The 20,942-nt window shown below is 35.1% G+C and overlaps 1 protein-coding gene across 7 annotated transcripts in view; it reads right to left on the bottom strand.

The window, feature by feature from the left end:
- DST (dystonin) overlaps positions 1 to 20,942 on the bottom strand; it is a 501,678-nt gene that overhangs the window by 91,427 nt on the left and 389,309 nt on the right. For all 7 annotated transcript variants that reach the window (XM_031935627.1, XM_031935626.1, XM_031935628.1 and 4 more), the window contains 6 exons: positions 18,534 to 18,596; positions 17,699 to 17,940; positions 16,684 to 16,813; positions 13,681 to 13,880; positions 11,705 to 12,200; positions 8,556 to 10,027 (listed from right to left, as the gene is read on the bottom strand). In XM_031935627.1, coding sequence (XP_031791487.1) covers positions 8,556 to 10,027; positions 11,705 to 12,200; positions 13,681 to 13,880; positions 16,684 to 16,813; positions 17,699 to 17,940; positions 18,534 to 18,596 — 2,603 coding nt within the window. The remainder of the gene's footprint in view (positions 1 to 8,555; positions 10,028 to 11,704; positions 12,201 to 13,680; positions 13,881 to 16,683; positions 16,814 to 17,698; positions 17,941 to 18,533; positions 18,597 to 20,942) is intronic.

Below are 20,942 nucleotides of genomic sequence, written 5' to 3'. Positions count from 1 at the left end.
ACAGATTTTTATCTACTGAACACCCTTTTAAAAATACTGTTTGAAAATAAATTTAGCAAGCCAACTCTTAGTCTTTGTAGGAAAATTAATAGTTTTATTTAAATAAAATCTAAACATTCTCTATTTTACAAAATAAGAAACATCGTCAGAGTATCAGAGTTACTTACAAATGAAGTGGTCTTTCTTCAGTCTCACAAAATAATCATTTGAACATGAACAAAACTGTGCTCACTCCAAATGAAGAAGGCAGTTCTAGTAAAGACTTTCTACTTTCTTTGTTAATTTTACAGAAAAGATGTAGAGGAAACTTTTGTGCCTTTAATGAGAAAACATTATCTCAATATTCATTCTATAAACCTAAGAGTTTAATCTTTAAAAAAAAAAAAACCTTTTCATAATGAAAACTCTATCAGTAACTCATCCATTCAACAACTATTAGATTATTAGATGCAACTCAGTATGTGGCCATCATTGACTATATATATGACTATCTATAAAGAAAAAGAGAGAATTAAAAATATCCATCAACATCACAATATCGGTGGCAATTTTTCATGTTCAAGATGTGAAATATTTCAACAAGCACCTGATTCTGTGGTGTTCAAGCACACAGGCTGTAATAAGGCACTGATAAGAGAAAGAAAAATGGTCTCATAGTTACCAGGCTTGAACAGTGGATTGGGCACTAGGCTGGGAAATAGTAGAGACCAAGAGTCTTACTCCCAACTGCAGCTCTCTTGATATGTAAGCCTAGAAAACTACTTATTCATGGCAATATGAGTAATAAAGTTTCTTTGAAATCTGTATGAGTGCCTTTCTCTAAACACTCTAAGATCCTTACAGAACTTTTCATAATAAAGAATGGCTCTAATTCAGTCCACCTTAGACTCTAACTCTGAATCATCAAGCACAATGTTATTCTAGGCTTATGAAAAGCTAAGAGGAGCAACACATAACCTCACATTTGAGGTGGGTAGTACATTTTAAAACTGCACAGATAATTCATTCATAAATTAAATGATTCAAAAACATAGTGCTCACTGTCTGCCAGACAACATGGTAAGCACTGGAAAAATGATGTTGTGAAGACATAGCCACCACTGTCCTTACACCACCTACACTAGAGTGGGAATGTGAATGAGAAAATGGCCATGACACAGTTTGGAAGTAAACAGTGCTATGGGAAAATATTCCCGAGTTAATTATGTTCAAGTATATACCATTTATTTAACAACTAAATTCCTTTTTTATTGAACTGATTTTTATATTGATTAAAATTCGTGACAATAATTTACATATATCTTTGTTACTTGAAATCACATTCCAAAGTCTTACCTGGATGACATGTAAGAGCTGATATATAGAGCAGAACCGGACTGGTCTATTTTTCCCCAAAAATTTGGTTTAGACAGCTACTATAAATGTGATAGTCCCTAATGTTAATAAAATCAAGGTATATTAAACCATGTTAAATATTAATCATGACATCTAGATCCCTCACATTTTCTTTTTTTCTGAGACAGGGTCTTGCTCTGTCGCCCAGGCTGAAATGCAGTGGCGTGATCATAGTTCACTGCAGCCTTGACCTCTTGGGCTCACGTGATCCTCCTGTCTCAGCCTCCCAGGTACAGGTGTGCACCACTACACCTGGCTAATTTAAAAAATTTTTTGTGGAGATGGGGTCTCACTCTGTTGCCCAGGATTGTCCTGAACAGCTGGGCTCAAGCAGTCCTCCTGCCTTGGTCTCCCAAAGTGCTGGGATTACAGGCATGAGCCACTGTGCCCAGCCCCCTCACATTTCCATAATAAGAGAAATACATAATAAGGTAAGTAAAGCTTTCCTGAAAAATAGCAAACACTATTATTTTATAATACAGAAATCATAATGCTGTTTTCAAACTGTAGCTTTACTTACTTTATGTAGCCTACTAGATATAATCCAGCTAAACTATCTACTAAAGCAGATGATTTCAGAAAAGTACACACCACTAACTGAATTATAAGCAAAACAGTAACATTTTCTCATTTTATATTCCTAAAGTTTAATTAAATCTTTTAAAAGGAAAGTCCCTGAACAATCTTCCCACTAAGTGCAACAATGTACATCATAGAAAAGTTTTATCATTCACATTTATTATTATTATTTATATATTATTTACTCATAGAAAAGAGCAATTTTATCAGCCGAAACATGGAGGTTTTAGGGTTGAAGGATTGGAGGTATTAAGTTCAATGCACAGTAAGTGACAAATATCTATGTAAGTAAATGCACTATTATCCATGAAATAACTCTTGGCCTGATAGCTCTTGAAATCAGGATTAGAAGTCAAACAAGGGATATGCGTTTTGTGCTGCAAGTAAAAAAACAGGCATTAAGAGCAACAATTGTTCTTTCTAAAACAAATATGCCATTAGCTAATGAAAACTGAAAGCATATTATATTTTGAGTTTTCAAACTATTAAATTTCTTATAATGGCTAAAGGTTTCCAAAGATATACATCATATGAATATGCAATAACTACTTATTTCCTGGGAATATAGTTTATATTTAGAGGAAAGTAGAATGTTCTGACCCTAAAGTAAACCAATTTAAAAACAAGAGTTCACGGACTGATCTTGACGGGAGTTTATCTTGATGTGAACCTTAGTTAATATCTTTAATGAGCACTTGTTGTTCTTCCTTAAGTTACGACAATACTAAGACTATGCCTCTCCCATATCTTCAATGAGGTTTTCTGGTAACAGTGAAAAAAAATTCTACGTAACAGAAGATGATTCTATATATAAATCTTATTAATTGAAATATATACGTATTTCACATATTTTATTTATATATATATATATAGTCAAAAAGTTCATTTAAAGAAAAGCTATCTAACAAGCAGAAGCAACTAACATGTTAATGGCCCTATTCAATTTTCTTCAGAGAAACAAAAACCAAACAAAATCTGGAAATACTTTTCATATTAAAATATTGACAAAAGAAACAAAGCTTGAAATGAAGATAACTGGAGATATGTGAGAACAGGATCTGTGAGCACAGACATTTTCTTGTTGTATCCAGTTCTTGAGCAGCTCCAGTTATTAATGAATGATTAGAGACCTAGATAAACATTTACCAGTCAAATGTTCTTTTCAAGAAACCAGTGTATAATTTTATAACAAGGCAAATTCTTCTCTCTCTCTCGCACACACCTTTAGGCAACTTTCCATATTAATAAAATACATTACAAAGGTCTCCTTTTATCAAAGGAGGGCCTATAATAATGACAGTAGATCCCACAGTTTGGCTCTTTTGTTGGATCACTCTAAAATGGTGATACAGGTCTATCAGGGTAAAAGCAAAACAAAATAACAAATACCAAAAAATCCGACATTATAAAATCTCTGGCTGGAACTGCCTTCAGAACAACCATCTTTAATTCCTCAATCTTAATGAAGGAATAAAAGTTAAGAGGAGCTCTGTGACATAAAGGGTCGTAGTATTAGCGGCAAAACTGAAAAGAGAACCCATGTTGCAAAGTTCCCTTTTGACAGCCCTTTCTGAGAAGTATGGTATATTCCTTGTATTATGTGAAAAAGAAGGCATCCACCTGTTATGCCTAGTTTGTGTGAATAAGAATATGAGGTGTTAATAATACTACACAGCAGATCAGCTCCACCTCGTCATAGCTAGGTGTGGTCTCTGCCTCAGTAGGGCTTCTCTCTTGACCAGCATATGCAGTATTCTTTCTTCCTAAAATTGTTAAATGCCACTTTGCTGTAGGCTTATTAAATAATGTGACCTTCTTATAAAAGTCATGCATCAAGTTACAGTGTCTATAGTACAAATATTTTCACCATTAAAAATACCAGAGGAAGGTAACAGGCAACCCCTTTGCTAATGTAGCTTCAGTAACAAAAATCCAATCTATTAAGGAATTTTCCCTAACAAAAACCTCTTCTGCAAAACCTTTATCTAATTTCTCCATTCTTAATAAAAATGGAGAATAATTTGTCAGTGACCTCTATATAACAATATGAACACTTTAAAAGTACTATTAAAGCATTTTTTGGACAGTTTGATTTTCAATATGGTGACATCAGAAGTTATTTTTGAATCACTTGATAAACACCATAATAAGAATTTGTGCTCAAACTGCCTGTCTTCCTTAGCCCCATGCTACTTGGCATTTTAGTTTCCCGAATATTAAAATAATGATGCCTGGGTTAAACAATGCCTTCACCTGGACCAAACAAAATTTATTACAGTATAATTAGGCACAGGTTCTGCTCTTTGTCTCTGGTTTCAACTTCACTTAAAAATCCTCTGCTCCACGTAATTCTATGTCCATTTGAAAATAAAAGATGTATTCAGAGAGACTTCTACTGGAGATGTATTCATTTGTGGGGACAAAATGAATTACAATTGGGACAGCAACAGAGTGGCCAGAAATAAACTGTAAGCAGGTTCTGAGGTAAGGCATTTTTCACAATGGTCTAGATCGGGGTATCCAATCTTTTGGCTTCTCTGGGACACACTGGAAGAAGAAGAGTTGTCTTAGGCCACCCATAAAATACACTAACAGTAGTGACAGCTGATGACCTTAAAAAATGGCAAAAAAAAAAAAAAATCTCATAATGTTATTTAAGAAAGTTTATGAATTTATGTTGGGCCACATTCAAAGCCATCCTGGGCCACAGGTGGGCAGTGGGCCATGGGTTGGACAAGCTTGGCCTAGATAGAGGTGGGAAGGGTACAGATTTAGCTAGGACTCATTAAAGCATCAAGTTTCTTTGATTTTCATTGAAATTAAATCATTCAATATGGTGATAATGGTTACTTCATAATGATCAGAAGACCTGATTGGCTGTTCATCACATAATAGGAATTACTGGGATGCATTCCTTGTATACAGTCAGTTACCTATGTCTTTGATAAATAATAATGTGGAAATATTGTTACTTAATAATGTGGTTTAGATTTGAAGATAATCTTGAGCTAGGAGTCTTCAGATAGGAGGTAGGGATAGAGGGAACACCAAAGGGGTTTCTTTCTTCTTGCCTGGAGACAAACAGAATCGCTCTGCTATTCATTCCAGCAATTTATAACAGTGTGCATAGAATTTAACTGTCATAGAGAAGTGTCAGTGGAAAATGGTACTCTAACTTACCAACAGTATAGAAAACACCTCAACCTTCAGACATGTTAGTCCAATGACTAGTATTTAGAAGTAGAAAAACTTATGAACAACAGCCCTTATATATAATCAAAATAGTTTTAAAACATCAAGCTAACTAACATAAAAGATAACACCAATCTATTTTCAAAATCTCAGAATAGTTTTCACTGAGTGAGTTAGGACATTTGGTTTAGAATAGCATTTGCTTTAAGTATTATGTTTGGGTTGGTATCTTAAACATGAATGAATGAATTTTGTCCTTGTCTTTATAAGAAAACCTCAAGTAACTATTAACAGCTATTTCTTAAACTATAGAAAGAAAAACAGAATCGGGGAAGTCTATCAAACCTGCTTTAAATCCTCTATTATGGGCCCAGTGAATACGAGGCACCCCCTGCTGAATGACTGGGTAATAGCCTTTATTCTCAGTTCTGCTCAGAAGGCAGTTTATTTTGCATTAAGAAAAACTATTATAGGATTTTATCTGTGACGTTAGGTTAAACTAAAGCTACCAGATAGATTAATGTCAAACTAGATTGTATTTCAAAGTCAATAAGGAGGACAGACTCAGTCCTTCCCTTCTTTTCTGTTTTACTCTTAGGAATTATAACTAGCTTTCACTCAATACAAATCATTCCATTTAAAAAATTTTAAAAACTTTCTAAAAATTTAACAAAAGTCTAAGGCCCAACAGAAACGAAATTAAGTACTGAACTGTAAACAAGTCAATTTACTACTTTAACCAAGAAAGAATCACTAAAACAATGAAATGTTTGGCTCCATCTCAGTAGCAGCAGTAGTGGTGATCACTGGAACCACTACCATCAACATCATCATTATCATCATCACCCTTATCATATCACAGCACCTACATAACATCAGTTTCTAAGACTGTTTTACATGTTTACCTCACATTTCTCATAGCAGCTAGTTTTATAGAACATGTTCCTTAAGTGGGTGTTCTTGGTATTTTGGATTAAAATGAACAATGGCTGGCTATTCAGGCTGTCTAAATTAGGCTACAGCAAAGATGATAAGAAAATTCCCCAGAGAAAATACTAGATGTGAAACATGGGTGACAAATAAAGTTTACACAAAACATTGCATCATTTTCATCAAAAGAATCAGGTTCTGACACCATCTGTGTGACCTTGGACACGTCACTTAACCTCCTTGGGCCTAGGCTTCTTTATAATAAGATGGAGAATAGTAACAGCATCTACCTCTCATGACTGTTAACAGGATTAAAGACAAATTAAAGTAGGGCTTGACATATAGTAAGCCCAAAATAAATTGATTTATTGATTACTTTAATTACTATTTTTAAAGAATACACACACACATACGCAGATAAATGGAATTAGTGGTTGTGTGAGCTACCATAATCATATTCTTGTCCTTTTTAACCTATGGCACTGGAATATACTAAATGCAGAGTATTTGTCTACTTGAAAACTTGTTTTTTTAAGTCACTGGGTTTCAAGATACTGAAAGTATGCTATGATGTTCTTTATTGCTGAATTTCAATAAAATCAATCAACTCTTTCCAAATAATCTGAAAGCAAACAAACACAGCATGCTAAATGGTTTATTTTAGGAGAAATTATCACTCTATATTTCTTCACAATCAAATAAGACAATCATTGTAGCTATTAATGGTAATGTTTGGGTTTTTCAGTTTGCAAAACACTTTCAGTGCAATGGTGAGAAAGCTCCTCCTATCTCTTGCTTTTTCTTACTTTCAATTCTCCACGTGAAGAGCCACATTTTTCATTATACTTGGGAAGACCAAAGCGGAGGCACCCACAAGTAGCAGCACCAGTACTATTACTTTTGTTCACTGTCTTACAAGTAGTTAGAAGCAGCAAAGAGAAATGAAGGTCTTTTTTTTCTAAACAAATGCACAGGAAACCGAAAGAAATCATGTTTCACAATTTAACCACTTATAGTGGTTAAATTTCATTAGTATAAACACTGCTTGATTACTGTCATTTAATCTTTAAGGTGCTGACAGGGTTCTATAGAGAATTCCAAACTTACTGACAAAGGAAGAGTTGCTCCCAAGATCTCTCCCAGTCTTTGATGAAGCAATTGCCACAGAACTATGCTTTTCTAATAGAGGATTCTCTCATATGAAATCTTTATTTTGCAAATCAGAAATATAAAATTTTGACAGAGCAATGAAGGAGGTCAAGTCAACAATAAGAATGTCTCTTTCACCTTCAAGAATCAAGAACTAAATACAGAATCACAGACTTGTGAGCCCTGAAGGAACTAGGCTTCAAAGGCATTTAATAAACTGCAAATAATCATAATAGTAATAACAATACAAAGAAAAAGAAGGTATTTTTCAAGATTCAGTCATCTAAATAATGTTATCAAAGACAAGCAAATGAAAGAGTATGTCAAATATAACTGCATAGAATTTGGAAGTCCATTTGATTCATATTCATTTCTCAAAGAAAATAATTTATGGTTTTATAAACTGTTATTTGGTCTTAGTTTATTCTTTATGCACTAATGGTGCAATATATCTTTGCCAGTAAAACACATCTCATAAATATAACAGGAGCTGTGAAACCTTAAAGGTTTATATCAACCCCATATAGAAAATCGCTTGCTATTTAGGACCCTTTGTTTCCAGGGATGAACCTATCTTTGTTCCCTATACAGATGTGACTTCTGTTCTCACTATTATAAATAAGGCCAAATCCAATGTCATGGAAACTGGCCCACCATTTTTATTAAATGTTTCATTCATTAAGTGTCACTGATCACTGTTGAGAGGCAGTTATTTCTTGGCACTGAGGAGCTTATATCATGCAATAAAAAAAAATTCACCTCTAATCCTCTGGGGCATGAGCCTAAGATCTTTGTTTAATGAAACAGATTACAACATAGAATTCCATATTGCCTTTAAAAATATGAGCTTTTAGAAGAAAAATGTCTGTGGAAGAAATTAAATTAAGAAGGATGAGAAGACAGTTATAAAAAGAAAGGGCAGAAAAGACGGTAATTCACCATTGAAGAAAATGCTGGGAGATAAACATCTGCAATAGAGTTCAAACCACAGCCCCAGTCACCACGGATGGCAATTGTGAATGACTTCAGAAATGGACCCTATGATGTCAGTTTCTAGCTTGCCTGGAACTTTGCCAAGCACCCTTTGATCTGATTTTATCTCAGGCCTTATTCCACAAAGTCCCAAATCACCAGTAGCCTTGTAACTGCCCCACCTGTCTGGGTGTTACTTCCATATATGCTCATTCTGGCTCAAATATTGTATGACAATCATTATTAGAAGGTTCTACGAAATAGGCAATCTCCTTTCCATACAAATTAGAAACTTCATTTACAATAAAAACACTTCGTGAAAAGGAACAGTTTCCTACCTTGAACACCTCAAGCTGCTGATTAATTGTCTCCGTTTCCATACCAACAGGACCTTGTGACTCTTCATGTTCTTCGGCTTTCTGGAGCAGAGTAGAGAATTCTTTCAATTTGCTGTAAAATTCTTCAAGACGCTTAATTGTCCCTTCAACCTGCTCTTCTCTGGCTTGGGCTCGGTCCAGTAACTTGTTGCATTGTTTGCTTAAGGCCTCCAAGTCCCTTTTGATTCCAACAAGGTCAGGAGAGGTTTCTTCTGTGGCTAACATCATCTTGCAGGTTTTATTGGCATTGTCGTTGCTTGCTATGAGGGCTCCTAGTTTCTTTAGAAAGGCTTTAATAGTTTCCTTTTGCTTTTGCAATGTTTCTGCATCTCTCCCCACTGGAGCCATGCTATCCAGTTCATCATCAAACTCTGCAAACTGAGAAAACATTTCTCGAATGGTATTCTGGAAATGCCCAATGCCCTGAAGCTTGGTTTCTAAGAAAGAACACTTTTCATCAACCTGCTGACTTAGTGCACTATGCTCTTGGGCTATGGTTTCCACTTGTAATAAAACATCAGAGGTTCCCTTTGAGTCTGAGGCCTCTACCACAAGGTCCTGTGCAAGTCTTTTAGCCAAATCTACCTGATGCTTCAAGGCCTGAAGTGATTTCTGCTGAGTCTGCAACATGGTCAGGTATTTGTTACTGTAAGCCTGGGGTCCCAGGGAATCATGGATATCTAGCTGCTCCTTTGCACAGTGAAGCTGCCTTTTAGATTCTTTGGAAACTTCTTGAAATTCTTTAAACTTCTGAGCCATGTTCTCTAGAGAGAATTTCTTACTGTGAAGTTGTTCAGTGACCATGTCCACCTTCTGGATCAGTGACTTATTCTCATCTGTAACCACTTCTTTATCTATCTCACAGACACTGAGCAAGCTATTGGCTGTGTTGTTCAGTAATTCTACCATACCAAAGTGTTGGTCCATTTCCTTCTGCAGAGACTTTAACTTGGCAATAGAATTCTCTCCTTCAGCAGGATCCAAGCAAAATTTTATTTCCTCCAGGTTGTTTTGGCATTTGTCTATCCATGGCCGGAGAGTCTCTACTTGTTCTTTATACTTAAGGGCTTTTTCCAATGAATCTTTTAACTTGTTTTCTCTTTCTTTCACCTCCTTATTAAATGTATCCCAATTGGTTTTAATTGTATTAAGCTGTAACTGTAAGGCTGCCTTCTCAGACCCTTGGGTTTTTAATAACAGATTTTCACCTTCTGCAATAGTTTTTTCATAAATATGAGACTGAGCAGTCAAAGTTTTACTAAAGTCTTTATGATCTTTAATTAATGACTCCAAGACATTGAGTTTGGCGGATATTGGATGAGACTTGTTTTGCTCTTCTTTCTTTGTATCTAGCCAAGCCTGAAAATCTCTAGACATTTGCTGAAATTGATGAGAGCTTGCACAGGCTGACTGAAGGTGCTGGACATGACTCTCTAGAAATAAAATTACAAGATATGTTTATTTTACATCAAAATGTTAATTTAATCTATGAAAAGCCAAAATAAAAATCTCTGAATATATAGAATTGTTGAAAAGCAAGGGCTTCTAGCATTGACTATAAGAACTACAAGTGAACTTAAGACATTGACAAAGGGGAAAAGAGGTAAGAGGTAGGCACAAGAAAATACACAATCAAGAAAAGATGGAGGAGACAGATGAGAGGGGGAAACAAAGAATAAGGAAATAAGTAAAAATGCATCAAGGTGCAGGGAGTGGCCATGCCACACATCATCTGCTGTGCTGGTGTCTTCTCTATTCTAGTATGGAGAAGTGATGATGGCCAAGTTCTCAATTATGTTGAAAAATAATCCATCTCTTATCAAATAAGACTTTTTCACATCTATGACTTTTTTCTTTTTCTTTTTTTTTTTTTTTTTTGAGGCAGAGTCTCACTCTGTCGCCCAGACTGGAGTGTAGTGGCACGATCTCGGCTCACTGCAAGCTCCGCTTCCTGGGTTCACGCCATTCTCCTGCCTCAGCCTCCTGCGTAGCTGGGACTACAGGTGCCTGCCACCACACCTGGCTAACTTTTTGTATTTTTAGTAGAGATGGGTTTTCACTGTGTTAGCCGGGATGGTCTCGATCTCCTGACCTTGTGATCCACCTGCCTCGGCCTACCAAAGTGCTGGAATTACAGGCGTGAGCCACTGCACCTGGCCATGTCTATGACTTTTACATATTATGGAGGCAACATAATGTAGCACATAAAAACTACATGAGTTTGTATCTTGGTTTAACCTCTTCAGAGTTGGAAGACCCCAGGCAAATGATTAAACCTCTAAGCCTAATTTCTACCACTGTGAATTGACAATATTAATGGTAGGTGCTGTACAGATTATAGTACATGTAAAGTTCTTAGTTTAATACCTATCACATAAAAGTGTTCATACCATTAAGAATAATAATGATAATAGCTGATATTTACTATTGTTAATATCATGTCAAACAAAGGAATAAGTCTGAAACAGTTGCTGTGATCAGTAAATCCAACCAATTAAAAAGCATAACTTGAGTATTTACTAGGTGCAAAAAACTAGAAACTTTTCAAACAGAACAAACTTAACAAAATGTGCCTTTCTTCATCAGGGCTTTCTGAATTCTAATAACTCACTGCTACCTCTGACAAATATCAACACATCTACCACAGAATTATAGCCACAGTGAGAGAGGAAAATAGTAACAAATGCCTCTCTTTCACACATTTCTCTAGAAAAGTTTTCTATGACCAAATAGATAAAGTAACAGCAGATGACAAGATGATGCAAAGCCTTTTACTAACTATTCATGTTTTTTTTCTGGCAAAATAAGACTGTCATACAGCAAAAAACATTTACATCTTTTAAAAACCAGTTTGGGGTACCTGAGATTTTCATAGGCCTTCAGGAAGTCAATTTTGCCAACAGATTATATGTGTAGAATGACCCTAACATTACATATGCCTATGAATACAAAACTACTCTCTGAGCTCCTGTATTCATCCTCCTCTTCACTGATGTTAACAGTGGGGCAGAGTCTCTTTGGGGTCCTGGATTATTGGCAACATCTTGGAAATAAGCAATATATGACGTCTATTTCTGACCAGGAAATACATGTATTAAAAGTAGACAAACCTGCTTTCTGTTCAATATCCTTAAATGATTTTAAGATGCCTTCTAGCTGCCTACTAAGTTCTGCTTTCAAGTACTCTTCTTTAACCAGTGCTGACAAATCCTCACAGAGTGCCTGGGCCACTTTTATCTGCTTCTTTTCCTGCTGTATTTCCTGCTTCATTTTTTGGGCTGTTTCCAACTGTTGGTTCATAGCGTCAGGGTGAGTGCTCACAGCCAGACTGCTGCTGAGTTTATTATCCAAGTCACTCAGTTTATCAGAAAGGCTTCTCAGCAGGCTTTGATACTGTGTGCTTTTAACAATGGCTTGGTCAATCCAGTCACATCTGTCACTCAATTGCCCTGTTAGGCTATCCCATTTTTGGGTCACAGCTACCAGTTGCTCTTTCACAATCCCATGTAAAGAAGGGTCTTCTCCAGGTCTGCTCAGAATGCCCTGACCAGCAGCTGTGAGCTGTTCATATTGAGGTTTCCGAGTGGCGAATTCTTGCAGCAAAATCTAAGGTAATAAGGGTAAATAAACACAAGTTATTATATAATTGATTGTAGAAAACACAGATTTGGTGTCCAAACAGACAGAAATGGTAATTATTTCTCTAGTTTCTGTTTTTTAGTTATTACTTTCCTACTTTTTACTTAAAGGGCAGTACAATTATCTTAAATCCAAAAAGCTATGGTGCTTCACAGAGATATCCTGTCTAGACTAATCCCATCCCCCTAAAGGAAAAACCTGGACAAAATGAACAAAAATTCATGTGTGAATTTTCATATAAAAAGAGAAACACTGCTGTTAGACAAGTTCATACTGCACTTACACCAAATTTGTTTTTACCCATTCACGTTTTTGTCTTTGTAGGATTTTTGGAATACCCTATGGAATTTTGTATTAAAGAAAACGCACAGTGATAAAGGTGTTAGACTATATTAACTCATGATACACTGATTTACAAAGGTTTTTGTAATAAAATTTATTGATGTTTATAGTCTTTATTATAAAGGTTTTAGCCAACAAATCATGCTGCTCAGAATGTACAGACTCAACCTGACTCATAAAATGAATGATCCAAAAAATCTCATTCTTTTAGTATCATATTTTATCTATCTTTTATACTTTTATCTATATTTTATTTATCTGTGTATCTCTGGGAGACTACCAAGAGTAAAGGCAATTATTTCTCCCCAGATACTTACTTTTATCTTTTGTTTTTATTGTCTTTTGATTATGAACAGATATGAACTCAAATATCTGACTTTTACCAAAACTTACTTGAATTTTCAGCTTATAAAACAGCCTCCCTGCTCTAAAGCCAGTACTCATACATTAAAAAAACTAACTGAAACCACCACTGAGCTTCTGCTATTACGCCTGACTATAAAAACATTAAACATTAAAAAATAAAACTCTTCTTTTGGATTTTTTTTCCCTTGTGGATTTATCTGCTTTGTAACTAGACTAATCTAACTAACACCCTGGGTTTCAGGGTTCCCTCTCTGCTTCCCTTATTCTTTGTCCTCTTCTTGTTCTCTCTGTCCCCCATCAGAACTCAACTGCATGAGTTTTACAAGTTTCATTATCTACTACCATAATCAAAATAAATAAAACCTCAAAGGAGTAATTTCTAAACAGTAAAAAGTATAGACTAGCCTCTCATAAAGATATTACTTAATTGCATTAATACTTCAAAGAAGGCCCTTTTAACAGGATCTGTACCACCCACAATATGACTGAAATAATCAGGAGACTTGGCCCATTCATGGGCTTCAAGGAGGCCTCTAAGATGCCTCATAGCTTTAGTTCTCTGGGGGATTCCCACTAACATCAGGACAGTATCTTATGGGCATCTGAAACGTCACACATATACTTCAAAGCAGTTAAACAAAACACCTACTGACCAAAGTTAATATATTTATAATGAAAACATTGGTCTCAGTAACTCAAATTGCTGTGCACGAGAGACAGGTTATTAGGTAACACTCACCTGCACCTGCTGCCTTTGTGTGTTTAGCATATTTGGGTCAATTGACAAGGGCCCAAGAACACTGACCATAAGTTCTTTTTCCACAAGCCACTGTTTCAACTGGGCCTCTACAGTCTGGAACTGGGTTAGATTATTGGAGGATTCTTCCAGTTTTTGTTGTCTATCAATTGTTAATTGATTGAGTTCTTGCCACTTAGAATCTAAAAGAAAAAAAATGAAACTGGTGTTTGATTTTTTTTGCATTTAACGTGACTATGTCTATGAGGACTGTATGATATGATTCAAAATGATATATAATGGCTATAATCCCATTTTTACCACTCTTGTTACATAGTTACTTAAAAGACTAACCTAAGATTTTATAGGTCTGATGGTTGTATGTCAACTGAAGTATAGGGAAAAAAATTGTGAATATGATTTTAGAAGATATTGTAGAATATGGAATATTCATTAAAGCAGACAGGACTCTGAGATCTCTCATTCCTTCTATAAGTCCTAGAGAGTGTGTTTATTAAACTATGACTTACTAAAACAATGAACAATAATCCTCTTAATATAAAATCTTCACTTATCCATTCTAGGCAAATTGCTCCCACATTTGTATATCTATCCCCAATTATTCTTTCCCATTCAAATTACACATTAACAACCAGCTGCTGGAAAGTTCCAGTAGGAAGTCTCACCAATTAAACTCAACATTAAAAAATAAAACTCATTATATTCTTCTCAAAACTGGTGGACTTGTCTGACTTTTAGATTTCTTTCAAAGGTTATGTCTTCTCCCATGTCATAAAGATGCAATAATTCAGTAAATGCTTTTATGAGCTTCCTAACTCTATTATATCCTTGATCATAAAACTTTAAAGCCCTCCTTTACATTCTCAATGCCATAACTCCATTTTGGCCTTCATCATATGTTTTTTTTAATTATTTGTATTTTTTAAATTGATATATAATAGATATGTGTTTTTAGAGTGCATGTGATAATTTAACACAATCCATCCAGGTGATGAGCTAACAGCATCATGTTTTACCTAGACCAGTAGTTCTCACACTTGAGCTGCATTAAGAATCACCTGGAGGCATTTTTAACACAGATTTCCAGGCTCTACCTTGAGTTTTTGATTCAGTAGGTCTGCAGTAGTATCTGAAATTCTGCACTTCTAAAAAATTCCCAGGTGATGCTGTTGCTGCTGATCCCAGGAGCATATGGGAGAACTAATGACCTAGTCTAGCAGTCTTCTAACTAGTATCCCTGCTATTAGTGTTTCTCAACTGCAAGCCACTTGTTTCTAATACCATTTCCCTAAACAATGTCACTTTTAAAACTGTCACTTCCCTGCTCAAATCCTTCAACAACTAACTCCTTGTTACCTAGACAATAAAATCTGAAGACCTTTGCCTGACATTCGAGGCCTCCCACAATCTCTGAAGGTTTGTACTCTGAGATGATCCTCTAATCTAGCCCTGATGATTTCACCCTTGTAATCCAAACAGGCTTCTGCTCACACAGGTCCTGTGCCTGAGATTCTATACCTCCTCCCCATACATCCCAACCCTATCCTTCCTTTACATTCCATTGGATTTACCCTCTGCTAGGAAGCCTTTTCTGTTCTCTCCATCCTCAAGACAGTATGCTCCCTGTAGTCAAGGGTTACTGATCAGAGCACTTCTTCCAGCACTTCAACACACTCAATAAATAGTCACTGATGGTGTGATCAATTGATTTGAGAGATTTTTCATTTAGCATAACACACTAAAGGGATGACTTTAATAGAACACAATCACTGAAACCTTATCTAATAACATCATTCCATATGACATTTTCTGGTCAAACACAATCTCACAACAAAATAATGCCATTAAAACAATAAATCAGGAAGGAAAAATATAAAAGCTCATCAAGAAGGTTTTCTGAACTACATATTCCTCATTCCCATTCCTATTCTAAAATAGTTTTTTTTACATGATATTACTTGGGTTTGCTAATACTCTCCCCAAGTAATTCTGAGATCCTAGAAGACAGCCACTGAATTAGGGGCAAATTAATTACAACTTGATAGGAATCTCTAAAGTTGGATTAAATATATCTCTGAACATGAAGATCCCTTAGGGTAACCTTTATCAAACTAAAATATACTTAGAGATTTCTACATTTATCATAGCACACCTGACTCTAAAGGAAGGACAATATTTAGTAATGGAACAATTGAAAGTAAAATAATTGTTATAATCATAGTATATACTTACATAGCACTTAATATGTGCCAGGTACTATTTGTTTGAGGCACATACAACTTAACTTATTGGGTTCTCCAAATGAAACTATGAAGTGGGGAAAATTATTACTGTTCTCTTATACTCATTTTCTTTTTTTTTCTACCCCCTTTACACTCATTTTCTGCATCATGATGGTAATAAAAATTGGTAAGACAATAGGGCTTATAAAGAAGATTCTGTACCTCTGAGGAGCAGTGTATACTCCTCTGTTTACACAAGGACAGAATGTGGGTAGGAGGATAATTTTGGATTAAAAATTGATTGGGGAAGAACAGAAGAGCAAAAAGCATGGAGCAGGAGGGGTCCCAGAAGTAACTGCATGAAGGAGAAGGGAGCACACCTTTTCCAGATGAATGAAAGAAATATTTAAAATATAATACAGCTTGAAAATATATAAAGCATAATAAAGCACCAAAAGCTAGTAGAAAGTAAAGAAACATTAATGACAACAGGTACTCAATGCACAGCACTTCATTAACTAGTATCTACATTCTTCATAAAAATAAATTTAATTACTGTGTTTACCATAAAAAAACATAAGATATGCCAATTTTCTGCACAATATAATTTGAAATGACACTTTATGCAAAAATTGATTCTGAAACATTAAAGCAAACCCAAAAATAAGTGACTCTGTTGAATATTTTCTGATAAAGATTATGATTAACATGAAAAATGATTGCACTTTTCTTCACAGGCGTTCATCTAAGTAACGCAACATACCTATTTCTGTCAACATCTGTTTCCATCTGGGGGCCTCAGGAGTATCTGGGTTCTCCTCCAACAGCTCTGTCAACTTGTCTTTCAATTCCTGTACTTTGTTTACATTCTGCTTCAGTTCTGCCTCAAATGACTAACAAGGGAAAAATAATAATAAACTATGTGAACAGCAAAAGACAAAAATACAATAATGATAGAGGATTTTTTTTCTCTAGAATGACCAAAAGAGGAAAAAATCTACTGTTAAATGCTGTGGTGGGTGAGGGCCTGGATTTTGCAATTAATTATTTTCCTTTCCTCTTCTTAGCTCGTGTTCAACTGTGTGATAAAGGAATCCCCACAGAGGAACACTATGATTATGGAGATAATGACTCTTGTCCCCATTAGTGAGAAAGAATTTCATATTTTCAAACAAGCCACTCTGGAATAAAGAAAGATGACATCAGTAAATTTTAATAAGTAAGAAAGTCAGTCTTAATAAAGGCTGCCAGAAGTGGAGAATCTACATGTGAATAAGCACTTTTTTTGGTCAACACATTATAGAATTCAAATATAGGTTGTTAATTTGTAGAAATTTTGCCATCATTGCCACCATTATATAAAGCCATTTTCCCAACCTTGGCAGCTGTAGAAAGAAATACCATCTATTAAAGAAAAGGAAGGCATTAGCTACCCTATTTTTATACTACAGAGAATGGATCCCTCATACATTTAGCCCTTAAATAAATCTTTTCTAATAGCTGACTGGTTAACATCCCAGGCTTACACTGATTTAAAGGTGGCAAAGTAGCTTACACCAAACAGTTTGCTAATCTATAACGTGGCTGTGCCCAAAATTTTAAAAAAGTAACTATTATTATCAGTCTCTACAGAAAGGCACATTAAACAAAACTGTCAAATTATGTGCTAAAGTTTATAGAGCTAGAAAACAGAACAGAGCTTCTGAATACCAGAGCTCCATTCCAACTGCTAATCCATTCTCTTTCATGTCTTCCATAGGTGCACCTACAGAATATACCTTATTCTGCTCAACTTGAGTCTTCACAGCTTCAGTATCTGTAGGTGCAGGTGTCTGATGCCATCTTGTTGCAGTTTTGTTCATTTTCTGCAACCACTGCATCATTGCACTTGATTCTTCCTGAGCCTTTTGTAATTTGGAGAGTTTAGTGTTCAGTTCTGCTATTTTGTCCTTGAGTAAGAGGCCAAGATCTTCATAATCATGACTAACGTCAGTCATGTCCTTTTTAATGGATGTTAAACCTAGGAGTAAGAAAAACAACTATATTGACATATTTTCAGGACATTCGGAGCAGAGGTCTAGAAATAAAAGTTTTTTTTACATGATATTTTATAATGTCTAGTTTGTGACTATTAAGCCTAGTATGATAAAGTCATAAATATTTTAGAAATAAAAGGTTGGATCATCTTATAATGCTATTTAATCACAAATAATTCAAGAAAATTGCATAATACAAGTAAAATAAAAAAGATATTTTAAATGTAATAAAAAACACAAACCACAAAATGTTACTTAGCAATATCTCAAACACCAAATTCAATAAATCAGGTCAAATAATGTTATCCCAAGTGACAAAATATCTCAAATTAACCAAAAAGCAAGCAACAAAACCAAGAGTCAAACTGAACAACTTGATTTTATTCATTTCAGATACACAAAACTGCATAAAATGTTATATAAATATAGTATTTATGGAGATTGTGACTATTAGATCAAATAACATTGTAATTCAGGCTTGAAATTTCAATATAACTACTGTTTGCCTCTAAGATTTTCTCTCATTAAAAAAATACCAAATTACATTAATCAATAACAAATTAAAATTAATATTCACCTTTATTTGCCCAAAATTCCTCAGTATTTGTGGCTGTTCCTTCACCATTTAATATTGCACCACCTGCAAAAATATTAACACTAAAATAATCACAGAGTTTCATAGCATTTCTATACATTAACAGAAGATGGGATTAAATTAAACCCCATCAACAGTAATCACTTTAAAATGTTACTGCTATTTGAAAACATAAAATACTGACTCAACTTCAAAATCAAATGAATGTCCAAAATTTAAATATCAAACAATATCCTCTCTTTTATGTAAAATTTATTCTTAAAGTATTGTCTTAAACACTACCATTTCAGTATGTTTATATTATATAATCATTAAATATTAATTCATAAAAATTTTTGTGATGAAATCGCTTTATCATAAATTCCTCTATTCTAGGAAGAGTCATATTTATTAAATTGCATTTTAGAGCAATAAGTGGAAGCTTAGTGTTTTTTTTAAATTTGTATTTATTTTTATTTATTTTATTATATTTTAAGTTCTGGGATACATGTGCAGAATGTGCAGATTTGTTACATAGGTATACACGTGCCATGGAGGCTTGCTGCACCAATCAACCTGTTATCTACATTATTTCTCCTAATGCTATCGCCCACCAGCCCGCCCACCCTCCAACAGGCCCTGGTGTGTGATGTTCCCATCCCTGTGTCCCTGAGTTATCATTGTTCAACTCCCACTTATGAGTGAGAACATGCGGTGTTTGGTTTTGTGTTCCTCTGTTAGTTTGCTGAGAATGGTTTCCAGCTTCATCCATATCCTGGGAAAGGACATGAACTATCATTTTTTATGGCTGCATAGTATTCCATAATGTATATGTGCTACCTTTTCTTTATCCAGTCTATCATTGATGGGCTTTTGGGTGGGTTCTAAGTCTTTGCTATTGTGAATAGTGCTGCAATAAACATACATGTGCATGTGTCTTTATAGTAGAATGATTTACAATCCTTTGGGTATATACCCAGTAACGGGATTGATGGGTCAAATGGTATTTCTGGTTCTAGATCCTTGAGGAACTGTCACACTGTCTTCCATAATGGTTGAATTAACTTACACTCCACCAAGAGTGTAAAAGTGTTCCTATTTCTCCACATCCTCTCCAGCACCTGTTGTTTCCTGACTTTTTAATGATTGCCATTCTAACTAGCATGAGATGGTACCTCATTGTAGTTTTAATTTGCATTTCTCTAATGACCAGTGATGATGAGCTTTTTTTCATATATTTGTTGACCGCATAAATGTCTTCTTTTGAGAAGTATCTCTTCATATCCTTTGCCCACTTTTTGATGGGGTTGTTTTTTTCTTGTAAATTTGTTTAAGTTCCTTGTAGATTCTGGATATTAGCCCTTTGTCAAGTGGATAGGTTGCAAAATTTTTTGCCCATTCTGTTGGTGGCCTGTTCACTCTGATGATAGTTTCTTATGCTGTGCAGAAGCTCTTTAGTTTAATTAGATCACATTTGTCAATTTTGGCTTTTGTTGCCATTGCTTTTGGTGTTTTAGTTATGAAGTCTTTGCCCATGCCTATGTCCTGAATGGTATTGCCTAGGTTTTCTTCTAGGATTTTTATGGTTTTAGGTCTTATGTTTAAGTCTTTAATCCATCTTGAGTTAGTTTTTTTATAAGGTGTAAGGAAGGGGTCTAGTTTCAGTTTTCTGCATATGGCTAGCCAGTTTTCCTAACACCATTTACTACATAAGGAATCCTTCCCCCATTGCGTTTGTCAGGTTTGTCAAAGATCAGATGGTTGTGGATGTGTGGTGTTATTTCTGAGGCCTCTGTAGTGTTCCATTGGTCTATATGTCTATTTTGGTATATGTACCATGCTGTTTTGGTTACTGTAGCCTTGTAGTATAGTTTGAAGTCAGGTAGCGTGATGCCTCCAGCTTTGTTTTTTCTGCTTAGGATTGTCTTGGGTATGCGGGGTCTTTTTTGGTTCCATATGAAATTTAAAGTTTTTTTTTCTAATTCTGTGAAGAAAGTCAATGGTAGCTTGATGGGGATAGCATTTAATCTATAAATTACTTTGGGCAGTATAACTATTTTCACAATATTGATTCTTCCTACCCATGAGCATGGAATGTTTTTCTATTTGTATCCTCTCATTTCCTTGAGCAGTGGTTTGTAGTTCTCCTTTAAGAGTTCCTTCACATCCCTTGTAAGTTGGATTCCTAGGTATTTTATTCTTTTTGTAGCAATTGTGAATGGGAGTTCACTCATTATTTGGCTGTTTGTCTATTATTGGCGTATAGGAATGCCTGTGATTTTTGCACACTGATTTTGTATCCTGAGACTTTGCTGAAGTTGCTTATCAGCTTAAGGAGATTTTGGGCTGAGACGATGGGGTTTTCTAAATATATAATCATGTCATCTGCAAACAGAGACAATTTAACTTCCT

Source organism: Piliocolobus tephrosceles, chromosome 5 (assembly GCF_002776525.5).
Source record: "Piliocolobus tephrosceles isolate RC106 chromosome 5, ASM277652v3, whole genome shotgun sequence".
NCBI classification, from domain to species: domain Eukaryota; kingdom Metazoa; phylum Chordata; class Mammalia; order Primates; family Cercopithecidae; genus Piliocolobus; species Piliocolobus tephrosceles.
Note: the sequence above shows the minus strand (reverse complement) of the source record. Positions and strands in the feature narration are given on the sequence as shown.